The sequence below is a fragment of the Musca autumnalis genome, unplaced genomic scaffold, assembly GCF_047663935.1.
Source record: "Musca autumnalis isolate F117 unplaced genomic scaffold, ASM4766393v1 scaffold_4, whole genome shotgun sequence".
In the NCBI taxonomy this organism is placed as follows: Eukaryota; Metazoa; Arthropoda; class Insecta; order Diptera; family Muscidae; genus Musca; species Musca autumnalis.
Genome location: NW_027411977.1, coordinates 95,337,821 through 95,354,454, shown reverse-complemented (window position 1 = coordinate 95,354,454; position 16,634 = coordinate 95,337,821). Strand labels below are relative to the sequence as shown.

Sequence of the window (16,634 nt, the reverse complement as noted above, 5' to 3'; positions counted from 1 at the left end):
TTAGACCCATTTGACCACAGAATTGGTTGTAATTTGGTATTTTGTGTCTTCAGAGGCCAGAAAACATTCCTACCAAAGTTGGGTTATATAGGTCCACGTTTTGGTATAGTCCCCACATAAGACCCCTTATAAAGTACGCGTCATTTTAATATATTTTGAATGTATTAGACCCATTTGACCAAAGAATCGGTTGTAACTTTGTATTTTGTGTGTTCCAGAGGCTAAGAAACATTTCTACCATAAAATGTTTATATAGGTCCACGTGTTGATATAGCCCCCATAATACAATATCTCCCGATTTTCGATATTTTGAACGTTTTAGCCTCATTATCACACCGATATGGCTAAAATTTGGTATTTAGTCTTCTTTAGGCGTATAAAACTTTCCCCCAGAAATTTGTAGGTATAGGTCCACGCTATCATATAGCCCCCATAGAACGGTACCTTCCGAATTTCGGTATTTTGAAGGTAGTGGCCACATTAATCCACCGAAATGGCTGAAATTTGTGGTGGAGGGTATAAAAAGTTCGGCCCGACCGAACTTAACGCTTTTCTTACTTGTTTTATCTAATGCATTTATTTGGATTTCAGAATGTTAAGAAGGGTGTTTTTGGTGCACGCAACTAAGTAATACGGTTTTTAGTTTGTCAAAACTAAAGCTTATGGGTACTTCTATCAAACATAAAGATTAGATAATGAGTTAAACACAGATACGAACATCAATAGATGAAATGTATGTGTGTATATTTTTTTCTAAATTGTGACTCATTTCGCGATGCCGGTTATTTTTAAATTTTTGTGCCAATTTAATTAGTTATAATATCTAAGAAGTAAAATAATGATAAGGTTTGATATAGCCTTAAGCTGAATATACTTTCTTATATCATCAGGGCTACGGGAGTCATTTGAAGTACACTTTTTCATACAGATACATTTCACATTAAATTTTGAAATAAATTCCAATAAATTCAAGAAAGAAAAAAAACCATGTTATTCCTTCAAAAGTTATTCCTAACATAACAACTAAGCAAAGGCTATAGACGAGACCAGGGCCGAGTATGTGATACCCCACACCACTGTGGACCCTGAGCATAATGAAGATCCGTGGAAATCGTATTTGTACCAATATAGAGTCATTGTTGCAAAATAAGTATATACCCCGATTCCGAGGATAATCCAAATATCTCTATCAAATTTAAAAGCGTTATTTTTAATATTGCGAAGTATACCGCTAATTACCTTTGGTTTGGGGGGTTCTTACCCCCCATGAGAGGAAATTTGAGCCCACGAAACACATTATATCGCTTTAAACAGGATCACAAGGAATACCTACGGTAAAAATTTCTGAGAGATCATCGATCAGCTCTTAAACTGTACTTAAACTTTGAACTTTTGTGAGTGAGGCAACCGACATAAATCTTCGTGGAAATTGATGTAATTTTGGAATAGATGTTACCATATGTAAAATTTCAGACAAAACCGATACTCAATTTGTAAGTTAATTAAAATTACACTTTCTGAAAATTATGCTCGGCGCAGCTGTAAATCACATATCATTGACCAATTTTTTTTCACACATCAGTGTGCATTAATCTTCATAAACGTCCCATAAACTATGTTTTCACCTGAAAACGTTATATACGTCATTATTTTATTTTTTCCCTATGTACTTGAGTTTTATCAGCAATTTGATAATCACAAAATTCAAAAAATTTGGCCGATAATAATTCAGCTTGCAGAGAAACTTTAGTAACATGCTGCTATCATGGAGAAGTTTTTCAAAGCACAGCACAAGGTCTTTGGGTCAGAAGGTCACAGTTATCAAAAATAAAAAACGAAACAAACATTTTACACAGATATTGCAAACATGGAAACATTTTACCAGATATGGGCATTACGGGGTCCATATCTCGCCTAAAAAAATTGTACTGTTGTAGTCATGACATGCTATTAAAATGACAACACGATACGAGAAGTGAGTCGCTATCAAACATTTTTATGTGATCCGAGAAGTGGCCTTATACTGGATTTCAGCTCAAAACTGTTGAACTTTGCTAGTTGGGGTAAACGCGTAATCGGAAGAAATGGTCCAAAATAGTTTATCTTGTAATTTAATATAAGTTTGGAAGTCAGTATGTTTGAGAGAAATATTTTGAAAATTTTGTGAAGGAGGTACCCGAACCAGGCTTTTGGGACATCATTTTAAACATTGTAAACAAGAACGGATAAGGCTACCTTCGAAAACATTTTCAAAACGATTCTAGAACAACCTTTAAACTGCATTCAACCAAAAATTTTTTGAACCTTGGTGGAGAGGTTTTCTAAGGATGTGTTCGAAATACATAGTCCATCTCCAAACTTGTTCTATGTTTGGAATAAATATTACGATGTACAAAGTTTAGAATCCGTTACGTCCTTCGAGAGTCCGCAAATAGACGGGCGGCATGGCTGGATCGGATTCCAATTGTCTGAAACGGATTTGGTCTGGTTAAAGACTGTGGAGTAGATTCCTATTTTGCTTAACTCTAAACAATTGTTTACGATTCCGAAAAAATGTAAGCGGACACAAATAAGCTGCATGCCATCCTTGCTTAAGTCATTTCAGGTAAACGATTAAATGCACGTCTGCTTGAACGTAAATTACTGTCAACAAGTAAAAAAGTGTCAGTCGGCTTTGCCGACAGAGGTATACCCTCAGCCAATGTGAATTGAAACTTTCATCTACGGACAGATAGAATGTATTTAGAGTCTCTTCATATTTTTGTGGCCCTTTTTAAAAATTTGAACTTGCCGACAAAAATGTGGATTAGGAATTAACACAAATGTTGAACTTTTGTGGGGGAGGTACCCTTAGGGAGGACCGATATGGGCCATTTTAAAAGTTAAACTAAATTTTGACAAAATATTTGGAGATCCAAAGTTTGGACCAAATTGGTTGCACCATTCAAGTGATATCGTCCTAACATTTTAGTGACATTTTTTAAATATTGTGGAGAAGTACCGGAAGTTGGAGACCGGTATTGCCCCATGAAGCTGAGTTTTGATCAAATATGACGAAGACCAAATGTTGCACCAAATCGGTAGAACAGTTCGAGAGCCATATATGGTGACATAGGGCTTTTTACACCTTTCGGGATGTTTTCCCAAGAAATATGGACCTGCTCCTGAAGAAACTTTTACGGTCGTAATGGAGGTAACGAATGCAAATCGCTTCAACAAAAATCAAAGTGATTCGAGAGCAGGTCTTAAAGTGAATTTATCCGAAATTTTGTGTGGGAGGTACCCAAAGGAGTGCAGAAATATAGTCCATATTCGAACCTGATCTATACCTGGTAGATATATTAGGATGTGCAGAGTATAGATTACATCAGTCACTCACTTCAAGAATTATCGTGCTCATATTTTTTCCGAAGATTTTTGAATTTATGTGAGGGAGGTACCTGAAGGAGTGGACCGACATGGTTTATCTTCGAACTTAAACTATGTTTGGACAAAATATTACGAAGGTCAAATTTTGGACCGAATTGGCAGATTCCTTCGTGATTTATGTTGCGCTCCAACCCCTACACACGGTGTCATAGGGGTTTTTTGGACCTTTCAGGTTATTTTCTTATGAAACTTGTATCGTCGTATGGGGGAAAGCGAATACAAGTTGCTACAACAAAAATCAAAGCAATTCGAGAGCAGGTCCTAAACTGAAGTTTTCCGAAATTTTGTGTGGGAGGTACCCGAAGGAGTGGACCGATTGAGTCCATATTTAAACTTCATCTAAGTCTGGTAGAACTTACACGATGTACAAAGTGTGGGCCAAATTGGTTACTCCCTTCAAGAGTTATCGTGCGCACAAATTTTCCGAACATTTTCGAACTTTTGTGGGGGAGGTACCGGAAGGAGTGGACCGATATAACCCATTTTCGAACTTAAACTAAGTTTGGGCAAAATATTACGAAATTTTGAACCGAATCGGTTGATCCGTTCGAGAGTTATCGTGCGCACCAGCCAGACAGACGGACAGACGGACGGACATGGCTAAATGAACTCCAATTTATCTGAAACACATTTCGTCCAAACATACTTGGGGTCTAAAACCATTATGTATTTCGATGAGGCACATTTTTCCCGTATGAAAGTGTATATACCCTCGTTAGCATAAATGCTGAGGGTATAAAAACAGCCTTATAGTCGACAAAAAATTGTAGGTGTCGATCTGTTACCATTGACTTTTTTCCAGAATTTGCCCTGCCAAACCTACACAACTAAAGCTTTATTGAAATGATTCTATTAACTCATTGGCCTTAGGGAGCTGACTTACGCCTCTACAACTCTACAATTGGCACATACATTTTTATCTTCTTTCTTGTGGACGAGACATATGACGCTCACATTCCAAGTAGCGGGTACGCTTTCCTCTGTCATATGGTGCTAACGAGCTGAGTTTGGAATATCAGTTTGTCGCCTTCGATCGTGAACAGCTCGGATGTTAGTCCATCAGCTCCAGCCGCCTGGTCGGTATAGATTCCATACCATCATCTGGGCTTGGTACTGGGACCTCGTTGTTTTTATACCCTCAGCATTTATGCTAACGAGGGTATATACACTTTCATACGGGCAAAATGTGCCTCATCGAAATAATGGTTTTAGACCCCAAGTATGTTTGGACGAAATGTGTTTCAGACAATTTGGAGTCGATTGAGCAATGTCCGTCAGTCTGTCTGGCTGGCTGGAGCGCACGATAACTCTCGAACGGATCAATCGATTCGATCCAAAATTTGGCTTTCGTAATATTTTGTCCAAACTTAGTTTAAGTTCGAAGATGGGTTATATGGGTCCACTCCTTCCGGTACCTCCCCCACAAAAGTTCGAAAATGTTCGGAAAATTTGTACGTACGATAACTCTTGAAGGGAGTAACCGATTTGGTCCATACTTTGCAAATAGTGAAATGTCTACCAGACTTAGATAAGTTTCCAGTATGGACTCAATCGGTCCACTCCTTCGGGTACCTCCCACACAAAATTAGGGATACGTTCAGTTTAGGACCTGCTCTGGAATCGCTTTGATTTTTGTTTTAGCAACTTGTATTTACTGCCCCCTATACGACGGTACAAGTTCCATCAGAGGTGGTTGGAGCGCAAGATAACTCTCGAAGGGATCTGCCGATTCGGTCCAAAATTTGGCCTTGGTAATATTTTGTCCAAACATAGTTTAAGTTCGAAGATAAGCCATATCGGTCAACTCCTTCAGGTACCTCCCCCACAAAAGTTCAAAAATGTTCGGAAAAATTGTTCGTACGGTAACTCTTGAAGGAAGTGGCCGAATTGGTCCATACGGTACACATTCTAATATATCTGCCAGATATAGATCAGGTTCAAACATGGACTATATTTGTCCACTCCATTCAGTACCTCCCACACAAAATTTCGCATAAGTTCACTTTAAGACCTGCAATCGAATCACGTTGATTTTTGTTGAAGCAACTTGCATTCGCTGCCTCAATTACGATGGTAAATTTTTTTCAGGGGCAAGTCCATACTTCTTGAGCAAACAGCCCGAAGGTTGCAAAAACCCTCTATGGCACTGTATGTAGTAGCTGGAGATCCACTTCCATAATGGTCAATGTCGATCCATTCCTTTAAGTATCTCCTCCGCAAAACTTTTGATCTTTAATCCTAATCAACATTTTTGTCGGTTCATACATTCAACATTTTTAAAACCCCCTAAATACATACGTTTTTTGGGAAAAATTTTTTCAATATACACAGGCTGAGGGTATGTCTCTGTCAGCAAAGCTGACTGATACTTTTTTTACTTGTTTTAAACAGTATTTTATATGTTTGCATGTTCGTTTTATGTTTAATCTGGCTGCTTAGATGGGATGTAACCACTGATCAAATGGAGTTAGTTGAGTAGGTTTGGCAGGGCAATTAAAAAGGTGTTCGGGTGTTACCGTGAGATCCATCCTAATCTCCATATGGTGGATAGGAGCCCTTCCACACACACAGGCATGTCGGGAAGGATCTTCATGCATGACAGTTTAAAAGGTACATGCAGATGCTTCCCGACATGCCTGTGTGTGGGTTCTCCTATCCACTATATAGTGATTAGGGTGGCTCTCACGGTAACACCCGAGCAAGTTCTGCAACGAAAGCATGACATTGTGTTGTTGTACTGGAAGAATCACCCTATTGCAGTTCTCAGGTCGGCATTCTGACAGGTTAAAATATTTTTCCATCGCGTTGCATTTATGTTCGCGGACCATAGTGACGCTGCATAGCTTACCCCAGACTGACCTATAGCGTTATAAGTGGTCAACAAAATGTCTTCATCTGCACCCCAAGCGCTGCCGGCTAGGGACTTGGGGAACTTGTAGAAAATACCTCAGCTTGTCTCAGATAGCTGTGTGTCGAATGTGACCCCAAGAATCTTGTGGTAGTTTATTGTGACATCAGGGAAGGTACCTGACACCAAGATTGTATAATAATCCAACTTACGGAACTCATGCTGATGGTCGGCAACTGGATACCTATTTCTGACGCTGAGGAGGACTAAACCCTCATGGGTCTTTACTACTGGCGAAAAAAGCTAAATCGGCCCGTACAATTCACCTTTACTGGCATCATTTCCTGCCTTCAGTAGCGAGACCACAGTGTCCATTTTCCAGATTCCGGGAACGATGTGGATTGCTAGCGACAGGTTAAGAACTTTAGTAAGAAATTCAGTTCCCGGCACATCCAGCGGTTTCAGCATTATCATGGAGATTCCACCAGTACCCAACGCTTTGGAAGATTTAGCGTTCTTGATGACATTCACAACATCATCCATTGTTAATTGTGGTGGATCATCCTCGGCAGGAAGGGATCTAATGCGACGTAGTGCTCGTCCTGCATTTATACATATATTTGTTTGGACACAAACAAATTATGTTTGAATCCAAACATATATTTGTTTGCAATCAGTCTCAAACAAATATTTGTTTGGATCCAAACATATTTCTAACATATATTTTTCTGCGTGTGGGTAAACTTCCGTGGGTCCTAGTAATACTTACGATTTGACTTCCAAGAAATTAAAAAAGCAGACTATTGGACACGGACATCTTTTTACAAATTATTCAGCATTGATATTTTTCCACTTAATTTGCTTGACAATGCCTCTTGTTATTATAATTATTTTATTATCGATACAACTTCTTTGGGGAAGAACCATAAAGTAAACAGAAATATTCTCAGTTGACGCAAAACCGTTGAGATGTAAAATTTACAAAAGAAAAGTCGGGATTTAGAAGGAAAAGAGATGGAATATGAAAATGTATTTACTCTCCTGCAATTTGTTTTTACTCTTCGATGTATCAGCGTATAATAATAAAACTAATAATCATTGTTATAATGATACAAATAAATATAACCTTTAATAATTTTATCAATATTCTGGCAAATATCTATTACTGACGTCTATTGAATGGTTCACTATACACCTGCAATGCATGATTGTATGTATTTATCTCAAATTGATAAGATATTGAAGGAAACGAATACAACAACAACTCAAACAAAAATCTCACAATAATTAAAAATAAGTTGTTGTTTTCATTTTTTCGCTAAAATGCCGTGCATCTTTTCAACCTGTGTAGAGTAAAACAAAAATGTCGACAAACTTCATCAGAACAAAAGTTATGAAAACCCAAAAAAACGAACAACCCACCAAAACGACGGAGCAATAAAATATTACGCCCGATGATTGTATTATCTAATCGTTTGGTAGTACTCCCAGTTGTGTGTGAAGGCAATGAAAATAACAAAATTGCCAAGATAACCACCAAAGCAAAATTTATTAAAAACTTTTATTCGTTCGGTTTAATGAAACAGTTCGATCCGTTCATACCTTGAGTCTATGTACACACGGTTTAACGACGCATCGTTAAATTGAAATTTAACGAGCAAAATAAAATTATTAATCATTAGTTGGATTTAAAAGTTGGCTGTTGTTTACACACACACACAAATACAAAAAAAGGATAAAAATGCCAAGGTATCTATGGTGATGGCGAAAAACAAAACAAACATAAACAAAATGCAAAGTGACAACATTTTTTGTTTAGTGAGTGAATGGACCTAAATGCCATACAAATAATAATTAATTATATGCATTTCAATGCCAAAAGAGGATATCATTTGTGAGCTATTCCAAAACTATCCAGGGATCAATAACATTAATATTATTAGCAACACCTAATTTCATCAGTTACTTTTTTGTGCAACCAATTCAAAGGTCAAAAAAACTAAACGAGATAAGACAATTCGATGCAAATAGCGCTGAAAAAGAACTACAGTTGAACCTCGATTATCCGGGAACCTCCATTATCCGTGATAGAAAAGAAATGTTGGACTTTTTTTCAATTTCTTCTATTTTTTGATATAAAATTCATTGCCCTTTAGTAAAAACACACTTTCCAATTAATCTGATTAAGCAAACAAAAGGTAAACAAACGAAAACTGGAAATTCTCCCGTATTACACAATTTGTGTATTTATGGTATCACAAAAACCGTGGGACAAAGTCAATTCAGATGAATCTGATGATATTATGTATCCTTCTAAAATTTGGTGGATTACCGTAACAAATTTAATAAAAATTACAGATTTTCACATTATTGTACAATATTATGTCATTTTTACATAAAAATATGTTCAAAAACTGCATAAAATCATTGCCTCCATTATCCGGGAAAATCGATTATCCGTAATGCCTCCGGTCCCGACCATCACGGATAATCGAGGTCCGACTGTAGTTTGAAACACACAACACAAATTAAATAAAGTGGAGGGTACCACTATAAGGAAAACCCCAACTTTAATAAAAAAAAATGGAATTAAATATCAACAAATCTATCTGTACATGTATAAGGTGAAGATACCAGAAGCGTGGAGAAATGTTAAATATTTTTTACACAAATGTTCCTATACGCTAGAAAGTTTAAAAACCAAAGAACAACATATGGCTAAGATCCTCAAAACTTGTAAAATCTGGGGTTATCGTAATGATGTATCCGACTTTTCAGCTTCCCCGAGATTTAGTTAATCTGCGTAAGCAAATAAACAGCCGTGGTGCAGTCGTAAGCATGTTGAATTTTCAGTTCAATCCCCGACCAGACCAAAACATTAAAATTGTCGGCGCACAGTGGTCGGAATCACTGAAATAATAACTTGCAAACCTGCACAAACTCAGTATGTGTCCGTGGGTAATAATGGACTAAATATGAATATTTTGGTATGACCCCCATATAACGGTACCTCCGGATATTCGGTATTTTGAGGATTTTAGCCACTCTTTCCTTCCAAATTAGTTGATTTTTGGCACTTTTAGTACGGTTACACTAGAGTTTTGTTTTTGCCGGGTTAACCCACTTCGAGACGATTTATTTGACGTTTGCGCTATGGAATTGACATTTGAAATCCAAACCCACTGGTTTAATCCAGTTAAGTGTAACCGGGGTATTAGAGTTTCTAGTGGTCACTAAACTTTTCCATCAAAAATTGTGGACATAGGTCATTTTCCGCCCAAATTAGGTGTATTTTGGTATTTGGAGTTCCCAGAGAGAACATGTAACGGATCAATCGAGCATTTTCAGAGAATGATACATTCAAAGTTTCATCTTCCGAAATATCAACGTTGTCAACACGCATCATATTTTTATTTTATTTCGCTCTCTGCTGGATTTGATCATCCGAACTTCTGATTTGTATCCGAACACACTATGCGACGCGTACGAACATGGAAGGTTGTTTAAACGCTTACATGTGCACCACCATCTGTTTCGTTATTTTATCAACAAAAACATTCGCGTGTTGGCAGTGAGCGTTGAACACACAACCCTAAGATTTATAGCCGGACACACACGCTCTGTGCCACCGTATTCATAACTTAGTAAGGAGCTATAGAAGTAGTTATTTTTGTTTACATTACTTTGTAATGGGTTACATAATGACTAACTGGCCCACATTTTTGCTGGTTAAGATCCTGCACAATTATAAAATCTGCGATTAACGTAATGATGTATCAGACTTTTCGGCTTCCCGAGATTCATTTAATCTGACTAAGCAAATAAGCCGCCTTGGTGCAATCGTAAGCACGTCCGATTTGCGGTTCAATCCCTGATAGAATATTAAAATCTTAGGCGGTGGCAAAGTTGTCTCTGATATTTTTAAAAGAAGACCGAATGGATAACACAGTGCAACACGAAAATTATTAACCATATTCTGACACCGCAGTGTGATAGAACAACAAAAATGAGAAGACGCGTGTCTCGCCGTTTTTCCCTATCTCATCAACATTCGCGGTTATAGGCCTCCAAAGGTTTGAGGCTTTGACGTAGAAAAGGTTATTTAGTCAGGACTATATCTTCCAAACCGTTAGGAAATTTGAATGTATATCAGAGGGAAAGTTGTAGCTCTTATCTTAAAGAACAGAAATTGTGAACACATATAACCAATCAAGCTTCATCTGCAAGGCCAAAATCGCCATGGTCAAATTTCTTTTAAAATTTTTTCTCAAGTTTGGTTTACAGCCTTCAAACCGATTAAGTTAATTTTGGGCGGTTGCGTATCTTTGGACCAGAGTCGGAGAAAAAAGTATAAAAATTAGATATTTTCAAAAGATTTTTGCTATTTTTACCATTAAGAACCGTTCATAGACATTTCGCATATTCCAGAAAGTTGTTTATTGAAGCCTTTGCTACACTATTGTGGTTGATTGTTTTCTTGAATTTTCAACGGTTTAATAGCTATGAAGCAGAAGCCGAGAAAAGAGGATAAAAATCGCAATTGTTTTGCTATTTTGACCATTAAGACCTGTTCCTTCAGGGTTCGTATATTCTAGAAAGATGTTTATTGAGATCTGAGGTATATTTTTGTAGTTGGTTGTTAGCTTCAAATTTGATCGGTTTGATAGCTGTATAACAAAACTTGAGAAAAATTTTAAACAAAAAATTTTACCATGGCGATTTTGACCTTGCAGATGAAGTTTGATGGGTTATATGTGTTCACAATTTTCTTTCTTTTAGACAAGAGCTACAACATTGCCTCTGAGATAAATTCAAATTTCCCAACGATTTGGAAGATATAGTCCTGACTAAATGACCCTTTTTACATCAAAGCCTCAAACCTTTGAAGGCCTATAACCTCGAAAGTTGATGAGATAGGGAAAAACGGCGAGACACGTGTCTTCTCATTTTTGGTGTTCTATCACACTGTGGAGTCAGATTATGGTTAATAAAACATGACTCAAAAAATTACACACAGTGTAACAAATATTCGTCATAATTTCGATTTATATTTTCGTGAGCCAGAAAATATTCAAAATTATTTAATTGCGAAACTGTTTAAGAGTCAAAATATGAATTTAGGATACTTTGAATTTTATCATAGTTGACTTTATAGTGCTGGATATTTTTAAAGTTATCGGGAAGTGGCAACAAGATTTCAGTTGTAGGCATAGGGGGATATGGTATACCATATCTACATATTTTTTTCACGGAACTCTATAGTACATGAGCAATTGTGGTTGTGCCATTGATAAGAAATATATTCCCATATATTATCGTCAGATCCATTTGCGGAAATATAATGTATGTACATATATGTATACTTGTCTATAAAATTTATGACGGAAGGAAAGGAAGACAATTCTTTAAGATTAACATTCAGAGCTTCTTTTAGGCAGTATTTATTTTTATTTATTTATTTTTTTTTTTTTAATTTTCATATTAGTGTCTTAACTTAAAATTAATAAAACCTATATGATACCCTTTGCTGGTCTTCTTGATTAGCATTTTACATGTTTCTAATACACCAAATAGAAGCAGATATATTTGTTCAAAATATTAAATTTGTCTTTTGCAATAACTCTGATATTTTACCATAAATGACACATTTTGTATTAATGTAAAGCTTAGACGATTTAGTTTCATTATCAATCTCTCTCCTTGGAATATGTCCAACAGAAGCAGAAATATCTGACATGGAAAGAAACATTCCATAAATTGGAAATTGGGATATCACAGTGTCTTTTTCAACATCACAAGCATTTCGCCAATTTTTGTAACGCAATTGGGAACATTTTAAAGCTCGGAAAGTCTTCATTGTTGAAACGCATCCAACCAAATCTGTGATACTCCTCAATACAATTCAAATAAAAAACTCGGAAAGTGGGATGTGCGCCAACCTATTTTTGCATCTTAATAAAGGTAATGTTTTCCTCATTCTTTGGGAATGCTACTACCAAAAGCCAAGATATTCACATAAGAATAAAACTTTGACTTTTTTGTCCACATAACTCAATATGTTTCTTCCTCTCTGGAAGCCCAAGCCAAAACACCAAAATTTCGTGACAATCCTATGAATATTGCGACATGTAGCCTGATTAAAAGGTTTAGATGGACAGATAGAGGGACGGACACACATAGCCAGATCGACTCAGCTCGTCGAGTCATTAATTTTGGTATATGAGGCGCTCAGCGCCAAAACGGCCTAACCCACAAAGAAATGATTCTGAGAAAAACAAAGTTGAAAGAAAACAAGTTTTTAAAATATTTTTATATTTTTTTATATTAATCATAAATACATATTAGTTGTAATATTTGTTATAGGTTAATCATTAGGTATTAGTTTACATACATAAAGACTGTTTTAAACAGTTAATAAAAAAATTAAAGTGGCTTAGGCCGTTTTGGCAACCATTTAAAAAATATATATTGATAGGAACTGAGGGTTAGGCCATGGTTCTCTATTTATTAAAACAACAAAAGTTCTTCAGATGAATAAGGCTGTGAGCGTTTTAATTAATACATATTAATAATAATTATTCCCAGCAAAATTTGAAGAAAGGGGTTCCATGTGATGACGTGATTTCATGGCATCTTTTGCGTTAATTCAAACGAAGTCGTGAAAGATCCGATCTTTTCATTAGCATTTGAACCAATGCAAAGAAAGTCGTGAAAGATCCGATCTTTTCATTAGCATTTGAACCCATGCAAAGGAATTCGTGAAAGATCCGATCTTTTCATCAGCATTTGAACCCATTCCATCGATCCAATAGAGATGAATTTTGTGTTTTTATTTATACACATTTTTCTAAATATATAAGATTAATTATTTACAATAGGCTTGATGTTTTCTCTCGTTTTAATGATGATGTCATTGCAAAGGTTTGGTGAAAATGACATGCCATGGCATTGGTGGAAATGACATGTCAAAGCATTGGTGAAAATGACATGTCAAAGCATTGGTGTAAATTACATGCTTTGGATCCAAAAATGAATAGCATCTTTTGGGGTCCACGCTCATATAAAATTCATCGCTGAAGATGCTAAAAAGATGACATGCCAGATCACTTTCACCCATGATTGAATGGCATCTTTGGCATCGAACATTTTGCTGGGTTGGTCTTCATCCTGGATATCTTCATCTTCGGCTCTCGAATTTGTTTTTAAATTCTTATAGAATGCATGATTTATGGGAGGTATGAACTCTTTGAGTTCCTTTAAATCCTTACACTTTGCAGCTTCAATAAATCTTCCTCCCGGATACTTGCAGGAGTTCCTTTTTGAAACATCAACTTCTTGAAATAAAACATTTATGTCATTTGAATATTTGTCTTGAATTATAAATGGCTTCGCATTTTGGAATCGAAGACACTGAATCCTAAACCATTCAACTTTTGAAGTCTTGTCTTTGGAGATTTTTCTGTTTGATACTAGTTTCTCAATTGAGGATATGCTTTTTATTTCATCTGTCGTCATCTTTACCATGTGAAATGGTTCCCTTTTTTGCCGTGAGGATTACACGATCCTAATCGTCAAAATGGCCTTTTAATATTTTTTTACTTTTCAATGAGACCAAAATCTTGATCGCATAGTAGGAATGAATGGCTAGACACTAAAAATTTGTGGTCTATCTGTTCCAGTGAGAAGGTCAAATTATTGACCATGTATGTGCAAATAGTGTTCATTCTTATGTTACGGATTTGGCCACCACATTGATCGCTATATATTATTAACTTCTTAGATTTTACATTGACGCCAGGGCGTAAATCAACTTTATTACTTAACCCTTGGTTTTTACTTACAAATTCGTCTCGAAAATTTATTTTTATATTATTTTTCAAATATACTCGTGACTAAAACGTAACATGCGTTTTAGGCCTAAACCACACGTATTTTTTATTTCCAATATTCGATTTTGCCTATGTGGCTTAGGCCATTTTGGCGTCCACATTTTTCCAAACTTTCAGTAAAGGAAAAACAGTTTTCGGCATGTAGAATAACATATGGTTAAACTATGCAATAGAGAATTTTTTTAGTATATATTTCAATAGGTTCCTGTTCGATCAGCATAGTCAGTTTGATTTTTTTTTTGAAAATGTGGGTTAGGCCGTTTTGGCGCTGAGAGCCTCATATATGGGTGAATATTGCGAAAAGACTTGTTTCTGAGTTCCGACGCATTAAGGTTAAAATATTGAAAAAAAAAATAAATTCTTAGAAACGGAATAAGTAATGCAAAATATCCTCCTTAAACAAGGCTGGATTATTTTTGTCTTTGACGTCTTCTATCTAGAATGAAGTTTTGTGGGACAAAACTTAATAAACTCAAATAAAGTACAACTGTTTTTCTAATAAAAAGATAGCCCGCATTGTTGTCAGTAATATTGCCAAAGACACTTTATACCAAAAATGCAAGGATTCCAAGGAATCTGATGTCGAATATTTCAAAACCTGTAGAAATGGGCGGAACTTGCCACGCCTATTTAGGTTACTTCCCGACGAAAACTTTCTTCTTTTTTCGGTCCTCTTTCATAATCTGGGCGATGTTTCTTGTAATTTTAAAAAAGTTCGATTTTGTTGTACTTTGTTATTATCCGATCATTATCCAAAATGAATAACATCCTCCTTGACCAACAATTCTTACATCATGTAACAATTTTGCGATATTGCATTATAACTGCAACCTCTAGCGTGATTATGGTTACACTACACCAGGGACGCGCTTCTTTGCCTTTGCATTTGCTTCTCTCTATCTCACGTACAGTGTACGTGTACATAAACAAACCATGAACATCATGTGGTTGTTGTTTTTTCACCCATGCATACACACATGCTTTAGTATTGATGGAAATATTGTGGGCGACACTGCACTACACACAACAGTGTGGGATTCCTGTATATAGTAGGGTGTAACCCTGTTATCTGACTACGTATATCAACATCAATGGAAAAGTCAAGAGATCGTCTTCGAACTACATATATCTCACGTAGGCGAAATGTAAATAAATTGCATGCCTATTTTTTGTCATACACTCAAACGGCCTACAGAGCCGCTACAATAGCGGATAAAATGTTTGTTTTTGGTCCATTTCACCGCCTATGAATTTCACGATCATTATCATATTTATTCTGGTCGGAGCACGAGCGCCACACAAAATTTCATGACGATTGAGCCATAATTGCGACTTGGAATTTGATTACAATTTTAAATATACGGCAGAAGGACACATATCTCGTTTAATCTCGTCGAAATATTAATTTTGGTATACAACCTTTTAGGAAAGACGAACTTATAATAATCTTTCCCCGAGGTGGGCAGGGTATAAAAATACTTGAATTCGGGCTGTACCGTTTATGGAGCTGTACAACAACGTTGGCATGCAAATATCTTAAATCGGGCGTGAACCTTTGTCCACTACGAGGGCTGCACATAACTATCTGGCCTAGGCAACACCGCGTGTTGCCAGACGCCATTTGAAATTTTGTATGGACAGTTTGGCAGTTTTTAGCCTATACGTACTCAGGACAGTTTTTCATACGACCATGTGTTGTGTTGATTACAGTGACTTAAAAAAAAATCACTTTGCAAAAAAATTAAATTTAATTGTGAACATTTTCGTCCAATTATTTTTTACATCTTTGGACGTCACTATAGGTCAAACAGCCCATTTTACTGGCCAAAAGTCAGATTTCGCACTTTGTATTTTCACTTATTTTGTGTTACTTTCTTGAAAGAAACACTTCAAATATAATAAAAATAAATTTTGTTTTTGTATGAGAAATTATACCGTTACATGACAGGCTGCCAAATATGTATTATCCAAATATCTTTAAAAACTTGTTAACGAAATATGTTTACTTGTATGCGTTCAGGGTGAAACAAAATCACAATATTAGCATAAGTAACGATTTGATTAGAAAGTATTCGATATCTATTTATCAAAAATGCCCTCCTATCATCATTTATGTTTATAAATAGTTATTAAATGGGTGTTAACTTTGAATTTTCGAAGAAAGTAGAACATTTTGAGGTTATGTACGCTATTCAAATCTCGGCAACGTTCGGCAATGAAAGTGAAAATTGAAATTGGTTCATTAACTCGTGCCGAATGCAGAAAATTTTATGTGATTTTGCGTAAATTTGCTCGACAAGAATTATACAACTTTTTTTAGGTTACCATATTTTCCATAATATTGATTTTTTGAAGTCAGGGATAAACCTCTTACCAAATAATGTTAGCCAAATTGGAGTCTACAGCATTCTGCTGTGTTCTAAAGTCAAATTATTTACAAATCTTTTATAAATATATACAGTTATAGT

The 16,634-nt window shown here is 36.0% G+C and overlaps 1 protein-coding gene across 3 annotated transcripts in view; it reads left to right on the top strand.

Annotated features, from left to right (window-relative positions):
* LOC141401131 (unconventional myosin IC-like) overlaps positions 1-16,634 on the top strand; it is a 216,331-nt gene that overhangs the window by 178,412 nt on the left and 21,285 nt on the right. The window contains exons 1-2 of one of the 3 annotated variants that reach the window (XM_073981014.1): positions 7,226-7,306; positions 7,576-8,026. The exons of 1 other annotated variant lie outside the window; for it this stretch is intronic. In XM_073981014.1, the coding sequence (XP_073837115.1) occupies positions 8,019-8,026 (8 nt within the window). In that variant the 5' untranslated portion in view covers positions 7,226-7,306; positions 7,576-8,018. Of the gene's footprint in view, positions 1-7,225; positions 8,027-16,634 lie in introns of those variants that run through there. One more of the 3 variants, XM_073981012.1, reaches the window with a different exon arrangement.